This window comes from Cervus canadensis, chromosome 15 (assembly GCF_019320065.1).
Source record: "Cervus canadensis isolate Bull #8, Minnesota chromosome 15, ASM1932006v1, whole genome shotgun sequence".
Lineage (NCBI taxonomy): Eukaryota > Metazoa > Chordata > Mammalia > Artiodactyla > Cervidae > Cervus > Cervus canadensis.
Genome location: NC_057400.1, coordinates 49,325,389 through 49,335,945, shown reverse-complemented (window position 1 = coordinate 49,335,945; position 10,557 = coordinate 49,325,389). Strand labels below are relative to the sequence as shown.

At 44.5% G+C, this 10,557-nt stretch overlaps 1 protein-coding gene across 1 annotated transcript in view; it reads left to right on the top strand.

The window, feature by feature from the left end:
- The first annotated feature begins 1,079 nt into the window (after positions 1-1,079).
- The window catches only part of LRP2 (LDL receptor related protein 2), a 176,320-nt gene continuing 166,842 nt past the window's right edge, over positions 1,080-10,557 (top strand). Inside the window, exon 1 of the mRNA XM_043488175.1 lies at positions 1,080-1,312. Within this exon, the coding sequence (XP_043344110.1) occupies positions 1,234-1,312 (79 nt within the window). The 5' untranslated portion in view covers positions 1,080-1,233. The remainder of the gene's footprint in view (positions 1,313-10,557) is intronic.

Genomic DNA, 10,557 nt, shown 5'->3' with positions numbered 1-10,557 from the left:
GTGGCAGCCTCTGGGTCGGGGACTACGTGGGTGCTGGGATGTCGTCTTGACGGCCACGGCTCCTCTGGCTGAGAGAAAGGGCTCCTGACTCCCTGGACCAGGGCCTGGCTCCGGGGTGAGGAAATTCCGGGGTGACCCCTGGCCTAGAAACGGTTCCTTCTCACACAGGGCTCCACGTGGCCAGCAAAGAGGTTGCACGGACCCTCCTTTCTGTGGGCACTGGAGCCACGTATCGGCTGAGAACGATGCTCTTTAAGTTTCTCTCACAGTGCTCTTTGGGGCTCCCTCCTCCAGCCCTCGCCAGCCGGGCTAACGCTGCCCCAAAGAAAGGAGCGGCGGGATTCTCTGAACCCCTTTAGTTTCTCCCTCGCATAAAGGGGCACCTGCACCGTCGAGAAGACGTTCATTCTTTCAGTTTTGCTTCAAAATGATCAGCGTTGTAAGAAGCACGATCTGGCCGTGACACCTGTAGACGTGGTGCTTGAGAAAATCTCAAGGATCCGACGAGCCCCCATCGCCCCAACATTGATCTAACTCCCCCCGTAACTCGTAAAAACATAGAGCACGCCAAACTCTACAGGGGAAACCCGGGTGTCCGAGGGAGCTTGAGGACTGTAAACTAGAGAATAAAATAGTCACAAATTTCGAGCAAGCTCTCCATTTCTCTTTCCCCTTCCCTCCTCTTCCTTCTCTTATTTTCCCTTTTCAAAAACTATAGGTGGCCGACATCCGTGTGGACCGCCTAGCCACCTTCTGTGCGGAAGCCAGTCCTGCCCGCGTGTGATCGTGTCAGTGTGAGTGTGTGACGGTGATGAGCGTGTGTACCTGGGTCGTGTGCGTGCACGTGTGAGCGGGTGCGTGTGCGCGCGCGGCTGTGTCTGTAGGAGTGCATGCGTGAGAGTGCACGCGTGTGTTCGGGTCCCGACTCCTCTCGCAGCTGCAAAGTGCAGGGGGCGGGCCGGGCGGCAGGGGGCCTGCCCCGCGGGATTCCCGCAGGCTAGTTCCGGGGCGGGCGGGTCTAAAGGGCTTTATGCAAGTTCTGGAGGGTGGGGACTGGCGCGGGTAGAAAACGCGATTCCTCGGGCGCGGGTCCCGGCTTTCTGCCACTAGGAGCCCGCGGAGGTGCGGCCCTGAAAGAGCGCTCCCCAGTGGAGGCGCTGCAGTGCCGAGTGCGACGCGCGCCCACCTCCCGGGGAGGGAACGGCGAGGCCGGGGACCCGGACAGTCGCGGGGATGGAGCGCTGGGCGGCGGCGGCAGCGTGCACGCTGCTGCTGGCTTTCGCCGCCTGCCTGGCGCCGGCCAGTGGCGGAGGTAAGCGCCCACCGGTCCGAGCTCCGCGCGGAGTGCGGGACTCCCCTGGCTGCGACAGGGTCGGGTCCGCGGGCGAGCGGAGGGGGCTGCGGCCGGCTGAGGCCGGGAGCGGGAGGCGGCCGGACAGCTCCCTGTGGGGCACTCAGGTTGCCCTGCGTGGGGCCAGCAGGAGCGCCCCTCCTTCGCCCGCCCCGGTAGTGAGCTGTCCCAAACTTGAGAGAGCAGCCACTGCGGTTTCGGTGACAGCACACCCCACAAGGACCCCGCCTTTGTTCCCACGGAGGTTTGTCCCAACCCTCCTGGAAGGTACTTTGCTGCTCTCCCCGAGAGTCCGCGGCCGGCTCCCCGCGCTGGTTTCTTCTCTCCCGGGCCAAGCGGTCCTCCGCGCTGCTCCGCGCGCAGCTTTCCACCTGCAGCGACCTGCCGGGGAATCCCCTCGCGCGCCCAGGCTGCGGGCTCGGGCACCTCGCCTCTTTGCAGCAGCGAAACTTGGTCTCGCCGTGACCCCCAGGAGACCGCATCTCGATAAAGATCATTCACTAGTCGAGATAAGGCTGGGAGGTGGGATTGGCCGAGAGAGTGGCTGATACGCTGCAGCATTTTCTTGAAGGGTTTCCCTTTCCAGCCGGGAAGTGGAGGCTTTTGTGTTGATGAATGGGGCTCGTCTGCGCGGCCAGAGTTTTGAGGGCTCGAATGGAGAAAGTTTCTGCGATGAAGCGCTGTAAACTTCTCTCAAGTTGTCGGGAGAGTTTTAGTTTTTTTACAGGAACGGAGGCGACGGAAAGAGAAGGAGGGAGTAGGGGAGAGAATAAAAGGAGTGGGAGGGGAGGAGGAGAGAAGACTAGAACAGAGTAAAAGGGAGAGAAGGAGGGGAAAGCGAGAGATCGGGGGCTGGGGTCGGGGAGAAGGAGAGAGAGAGAGGAAGCTAGGGATGAATGGGAGAGGCTAGGAGGCAGGGGAACAAGCGAGCTCTCTCCCTGGCTTTGCGTTGCTAGGTAGCAGCGAAGAGCTGCGTGTGACCGACCACCAGACAGACGGAGCGGACGCTGCTGCCTCCAGGGGCACTAATCTGTCTGTGGGGATGGGAGACCACCCTCTCCCCTCCCCCCCCACCCCTTCCTCCCGCTCCTTCCTTCTCGGACAACTTAATTGCCCTACAATGAAAATGAAACCCCTATTGTTGTAGGATTAGCCAAAGCAATAAATTGATTTCCCTGGATCACATATTAGGGTTGAAGAGTGGAGACTGCAGAAGCCCCCATTTATGGCAGAGAGAGGGGATGGGCCAGTGGCATGTATTCAAATGGTTAATCTGCTTTCTTTCCTCAATTCTTAGAGTAAGCTCCTTAGAGGGAATCAACTAAGTAATTATACAGCAACTCCTAGCAGTACACATTGCAGACTTCCTGGGAAGAAGTTTGGAAACGCCGACGAACCTCACTGGTCGTGTAAAAATCTTTGGAAAAGGAGGGGAGGCAGGAAGAGAACGTTAATAATTCTAACTTTGAAAATCTTTTCTCAGGGTTGGTAACAGAGAAAGAGAATTTATTATTATTGTGGAGGGTTTGTCCTAAATATAGCCACAAGTTTTACTATATGTTCCTGTCAGTGCCTGGCAAAAGGAAATCTTGTCTGGATTAAACTGGGATACATCTGGGTTGTCCACATACAACGCAAACGGATGTTCTCATCCCTTTGTTAAAATGTCTTAGTCACCAAATGACCTGTACTTACTCTTCTTGGTAGTTTAGACCCATCCATCTTTCATTCTATAATAATAATAGGTGTAGTATATATCATATGATGTCATATATATCATATACTTATATGTGGCAGGCCCTGTTCTAAGTATTTTGCACTTGTTGAAATTTAGTCTTTATCATGCCCCTTTTTAAGTAAGCACTCTTACTGTTTCTGTTTTACAGATGGGAAATGAAGGCATAGACCAGTTAACTTCCTTCAGGTCATATGGCTAGAAAATCACTGTGAGACAATTCCCAGAGATTCTGATTCCAGAGGCTTTAACTAAACTGCTCTAGTATATGGCTCTTTTGTACTAGAAATGCCATACCCCTTTAGTTACTGTCCACATGTGAAGTTACTAAAGAAGCCAAGGGACTTTTTCCAAGTCTTTGCCACATACTGTAGAATTTGCTTGCTGCTCATAATTGGATATTTCCAGAAACTAAGGTTTCTATCCTCACTCTCAGTCTTCCCACTTGATCATTTTTACATACATGTCCTCTGAATATCGTCAACCTGGGGGTTTAAGAAGATTTCTAGATGCCTGTTGTAGTGATTTTTGACTTAGATGAAGAAGTGTGATGACATTGTAAATGCCCTTATTTTAGCATAACATATTTTAGGTAAGATCATCCTGCAAACTGCATATCATTAGAAACTGGGAGAGTGTTTTGCAGTTAGTCTTTTAAAAAATATTGCATATCTGTGGCTAGAAATTATTTGCACTGCCCTCTATTTTGCATAATGCTTTTAAAAAAATGCAGGAGGGCCTGAAGCAACGGCTTCACCTCATTCTAGCTGTATGACCTTGCGGAAGTCCTTTAACTTTGCATGGCTCAAACTGCTTATCTGTAAAACTGGTATGATAATGGGAGAATCTATTCTGTGACGTTTTATGAACATAAAGTGGTAAGTGTGCCTTAGCATGGTGTAAGGCATTATAGACAATGATCATAAACTAATAGCCCTTTTTATTACTTTGATTCATAATACTTTTCCTTGCTTACTGATCATATTTCTCATTTCAAAATGCACATGAGAATATCTTTAAGTATTTTCCACCTAGCATTTCTCTGAAGAATTCCCAGATTCCAGGATGTGATTTGAAGTTTTTCAGAAAATGTTATGGTTTCTCAGGACAATGATATTCTTTCATCCAATAGAAGTTTGATTGTACCCTTAATAGGATCAGATTTTATGACAATTATGTCTTTGGGTACAGTTTATATGCTTACAAGGGTTGTGTGGCCAGTAGCAAACAGGCAACATTTTGGTTCTATCACATCTCTATTATCTGCTGCTGCTTTTATTTCACAGCAGTTGGCTTTTCTTTCTTCTACTGAAGTTCTTCCTTGCCAGTCTTTGGGGCTTCTGCTTAAACTTCCTGTCCCTGCCCTATTTTAATATAAACTATTATAACCTTAAATATATATCTTGGACTGCTTGGCATTATTTTATAGCTAAGTAACTAAACCCTGGAGGGAGACTGAAAGGAGTGGAAGGGTGGGGATTAAATGCCCTACCTAAGGGCTTGTGTGATAGAGCCAAGGTCTGCACCTGAGACTCCTCATTCTTCTACAGGACCTTTTTTAGATGCATGTCCTCTAACTGTCCCCACATTGAGATCTCTAGATTCCTTTTGTGTTGATCCTGACTTATCAGATGAGGCAAAGCATGATGAAAAGATGATCTTGGCGAATCTTCAGTTGGGTGGGTCACCTGTCTCAGGCCTAAGCTGAATCTCATGATAGATTAATGTAACCATGTGTTTTTAGCTTGATCCAGAACTCCCAAGTGATGGCATCTGGTCCCATCACTTCATGGGAAATAGATGGGGAAACAGTGTCAGACTTTATTTTTTTGGGCTCCAAAATCACTGCAGATGGTGATTGCAGCCATGAAATTAAAAGACGCTTACTCCTTGGAAGGAAAGTTATGACCAACCTAGATAGCATATTAAAAAGCAGAGACATTACTTTGCCAACAAAGGTCTGTTTAGTCAAGGCTATGGTTTTTCCAGTGGTCATGTATGGATGTGAGAGTTGGACTATGAAGAAAGCTGAGCGACAAAGAATTGATGCTTTTGAACTGTGGTGTTGGAGAAGATGCTTGAGAGTCTCCTTGCAAGGAGAACCAGCCAGTCCATTCTAAAGGAGATCAGTCCTGGGTGTTCATTGGAAGGACTGATGTTGAAGCTGAAACTCCAAAACTTTGGCCACCTGATGCGAAGAGTTGACTCATTGGAAAAGACCCTGATGCTGGGAGGGATTGGGGGCAGGAGGAGAAGGGGACGATAGAGGATGAGATGGCTGGATGGCATCACCGACTCGATGGACATGAGTTTGAGTAAACTCCGGGAGTTGGTGATAGACAGGGAAGCTTGGCGTGCTGTGATTCACGGGGTTGCAAAGAGTTGGACACGTCCGAGCGACTGGACTGAACTGAGAATTCCCAAAGTCTGTGCCTCTGGATCCATTTTTAAAAATTGTGGACCATCAGAGCACATTTCTGAAGAGCTGATATAACCCAGATATTAATAGTTTTAATCTATTAATTTTGTGATCTTGAGGAATTAAAAAATTGTTACATTGTGGTAATCCACAAACATTTATTAAAAAGCATCTACAGTGTGCTAGTAAGACAGCAGTATCAATATAACAGAGAGGTTAAGGACGATGAGAACTGAAAAGGGGAGTCTAGATTCCACAGTTAAAATGAGCTGCAACTTTGTGTTTAAAATTCTGAGATAGTCAATTTCTAGTTCCTAATGACTCTGGCTAGGATTTCACCAATATTCGATTTGACACATTCTAGCCTCGGTGTTTTGGGCTGCTTTTAGAATGATCAGATTGGTAGATGTTTTGCAATGTCAGAGATATTTCTTTGATGCTTCCCATGTTTTATTAAGGGCCTGTACAAATGTTTCCTAATTGATTTCTTGACCATCTTAGCATTGTGAGACAAAGTAGGAAAAGTGTGAATTTGGGGATTAGAGGATCTGGATTTGAAAGTTGCCTCTGCCATTTTCTATCCGGGAAATTCATTACAACATACTCAACTGCTCTGGGTTGGTTTTATCTATAAAACGGGCACATATTTACCTCACAGGGTAGTTATGCCAGTTAACTGAGAAGAGTGTGAAATTCTTTTTAGACTGTGAGGTCTCATGTATTTCTATCCATCATGACTTCTGTTTTCAAGAATTTAATTTTTTCTATCATGTCAATGTATGGCAAAAACCAATACAATATTGTAAAGTAATTAGCCTCCAACTAATAAAAATAATTGGAAAAAAAATTAAGTCGGCATAGTTTTACTAAAATCTTTAAAACTGTAGTGTAGATGGGATGATACGTTGAATAATTACCTACTAATCTTTAAAGCCTGTTTTTATCTTTCTTATGAATAAAACTACAGTATTAACATTAAAAAAAAAAGAATTTAACTTTTTCTAAACTTGTGGAGAAGATATTGTATCGTGGTATCTCTCTCCCCCGCCCCGGGCTTTTTAGTACAAGGGATCTTTAAATTATTTTCTTGTGCATCTTGGACACAGTGCTTTAGTGCCTACAGCAACCTTACACATAAGTCTGAATTCTCATGTTTGTAAATGACAGAGAACTCAGTTAAACTGCTTGAAGCCAAAAGGAAGGAGTATTGAAATACATAGTTGAAAAGATAGAGCTATTAGGTTGAACCATATGGGATTGTTGTTTTCTTAGGTCAGAAGCAGTCAAATCTGGCAATTTGGTTCAACCTAGTACAGATGGGCACTCAGCCTATTTCATGTTGATTGGTTTCTCTGTCTCCTGGTTCTGAGATGACTGTGTTATCTAGTGTATTCTTCTCTGGTGTTACAAGGTGACTGTCACATCCTTTAATGTTATGTCCAATGGAAAAGAGTAAGTTTTGTTTTAATTATTCTCAGCAAAAGTCTCAATTGCATTTCAGAGACTCCTCTTAGATCATAAGCTCATCGGAGAACCAGTCACTATATCCAGGGACATGAAATGTGCCTCTGGCTTAGACTAGAGTCACATGCTTGATCTCTGAAGTCACAGACTAAGTCTAGACCCCAGAGGGAAAATGAGGTAAGGCTCCCAGAAGAATGGTGAACAGATGTGGAGTTGCAGAAACAACAGATATCTGGAACACCTTATCAGATAAAACCAGTTTTCCATTTTGTGTATGAAGACAGACTTGAAATTTCTCAAGAGTAGGTGGTCCTGGGATCACTCAGTAATTGAAGAGGGAAAAGTCTTGCAAATATTAAAGCAAGACATGGACATGATGTTGTGTTCATGTGATCATGTTGCAACTAGAAGGGTAGTTGTAGCCTAAAGGATTTTTTTGTAGCCTAAGGGATTCTTATTTGGAGCTTTACTTTGTGATGAACTGGAATGTTCTCGAAAATGATCTGATAGATCAAAGTATGGAAGCTCTTGAGTCCCTTGTAGTCCTTTGCAGGATTTCATTTTTCAGCAAGTCCTAGGCCTTTGTCCCTTTTCCAACTTACTTCATTTGTTTTTATTCCTAAAATGTCCCTTTTCCAGGCACTAGACCTTGGCTGTGAGAAAGAGCTAGAGAGAAAGGAGAGAAGAAGGGTTTAGAGACACAAGAAGGTGCTTCAGTGGAGACGGAATGCACTTTGGTGCTCATCTAAGAATCCTTAGCATATACCCTAGGAAACTTCTTCTACAGACAGTGGAACAGGTGTCTTTCACACTTCACTGGATTAATTCAGAAATGCTAAACATTTGTCCTCTATGCCAATGGTTATTTTTCCGGTCTTTAAGTCTTATTTCTAATATCTCTGTATCATGTACCAAGAAAATGGAAACATCAGTTTTCAGGAAATTTAAATGTCTCTCCAAGAAAATAACAGATTAGACAATGTGAAATTTCACATTAAAATCTCTATGCTTTTGGTCATTAGCCCTAAGGTCTTGCCTGACCCCCAGCATTATTGGAAACAGTGAGAAATGAAGAAAATGTAATTACCACTCTGTGCGTTAAAAAGTTAAGCCACTGTTATTATGGATACAATGGTTTGTTTATTATCCAGGTCTTGAGATTCCAAATTTGGAAGCAATACTAGAGGTCTCCTTTAAGTTTATATATCATCAGCATCGTGAAGATCAGCAACTTTGAAAATAAGCCTTTACTCACTGATTCACATTAATAGCATATCTACTTTTGAGTGCCCAGTAGTTATTGAGGAAAACCCCCAAAAGAGGAAGAAGACCATGGCTACACTTCTGTTCTGCTAGACTTTCTTGGATTCTCATATAAAAACATCCTGTCCATCTCTCAATAAACAATGCAGAAAGTAAAAAAAACATCCTGTCTTATGGTATCAGAGACTTGCTTGTCATTTTGAGCCCAGTTCTTTGGGTTTTATTCTCATTAACAAGGAGATTTTCTTTGTTAAAGGTAAAAAAATAAAAACTCATTTAGTTTGATAAGGAAATCCTTAAGTAAAATTGAATTTAGGGATGGAAATATCTGAAATATGTCAATCTTACCTACCTTTTACTGTCACTAAAGGGAAGGAGAAAATGCTAGTGTGTACTTCCACACTGGTTTGATTTTGATGTGGGAAGGCTGTGGAGAATACTTTTTGTTGTAAGAAACAGAAAACCCACCTCCAATTGGCTTAAACAATTAAGGGTATTTATTGACTCATGTAAGCAAAAACTTCTGAGGCAGAGTGGGGTTCAGGTAAGGTGCGTTCAGGGCTCCAGTTCTCTTTCTTTGTGTCCTTTTTGACTCTGCTCTCCTCTAGGTTTCAGCTTTGTCTTCAGGCTGGCTTCCCATATTGTTATATTGCAGCTGCCAGGGCAAATGGGGCTACATGTTTTCTTGATCCTATCTAGGGACAATTTTGAGATTTCACCTGTGTTCTCAAAAGCATTATTTCATCACAATTTATAGAATGTGATAATCTCTAGGGTCCCTAGATGGAAATAAGCTAGGTTTTTAAGCTTGGCATATAAAAATTATCTGGGGAGCTTTAAATATATATTCTTAGGCCAAAACCCACACCTACTATATCAGGAGTATAGAATCTGTATTTTAAGCAATTCTGAGAGTCAGATGATTTGGAAACAACTGATTTGGGTAATCTGTCTCAGTTTTGTAAACTGAAACTAACTTGCCATGGCAAATTACTTCCACTAGCAGTGGAGAGTACTCCAGTTATATCTATCCTTTCTTTTGGATGGGGATGTTACAAGGTAGTTACAGTAACAAGGAAAACGACTCATTTATATCCCAGGGTGATATGAAGTACTCCCCCATTCCTGGCGGTCTCCTTTCCTGGCCGATGTGCCAGTCCCTCCCTGCAGCCACTGTTTGTGTCTTAATTGGATTCTTTGCTTTCTCTGCTCTTTCCTTGGACACCCTTGATGTCCTTCCTCCCACTGTTAAGAATCTGGGGTTCTTTGAGCTGACCCAGGTCGGGAATTCATCTCAAGAGCATCCCCTGGCAGAGCTCACTGGCATCTATCCCATGTTTGGCATTGGGAGTTAGAAAATCTTATTGCCCAACTCTTTGTTGATTCCACTCCAATGATTCCAGTCCATTGATCCTGCCACCTCTTCACTGTCCCTCAAATCCCGCAGTTATTTACTTCCTTAGCTTATATTTTATGGCCCATCATTAGCATCACTTCCTTGCCTCCACCCTCAGCAGTCTGGTCCTCTTTTCTCAGACCTCCAATACCACCTGCTCCAACAACATTGCTTCTTATAGACATGAAAATGGAAGCAATCAACAGAAGGACGCAAATTCTCATAACTCAACCATCATCACTTGCACCTCAGCCTGTATATTTTGTTTTTCCTCCTGTTCCTCGGGACGAACTTTTCGTGCTCTGTAGTCCAGCCAGTTCATTCATGTTCTAGATCACACTCTGTCTTACCTCTCACCATTTGTCTCCTCTCATCAAATCTTCATTTCCCCCACATTCCCTTCTTGCTATCACCTATTTTCTCTGTACCTTGGCAAAATTCCTTGGCAGATTTATCTTTACCCACTGTAGTTTTGCTCAGTTTTTCTCATATCCATGCCATTCAGGTTTTTTTTTTCCCCCACCACCCTTGACCAAGGTGTTTCTTTGGCCAAGGTCACTGGTGACTTCCATTTTGTTAAGTCCAAAGATCCATTCTCAGCTCTCATCTTGTTTAGCTAACTAGCAACACTGCACACAGTGTATCTTGCCTTCCACCATGAAACAGTTTGGCTTCCGAGAAACTACGTTCTCCTGGTTTCCTTCCTTCCTCGTTGGCCTCCCCTTGTTCCCTCATGTTTCCTTCCATCCACCTTTCTGATTACTCTGATTACTTTTCATCTCTATCTGCATTGCTTTGGTAGCTCATTCTGTCTCGTGACATACCATCTGTATGCTGACAACCTATACATTTAGGACTATAATCCAGGCCCTACCTACCCTAAACTCTAGCCTGTATGTCCAACTGCTTGTTTGATAACCTGGTTGTAC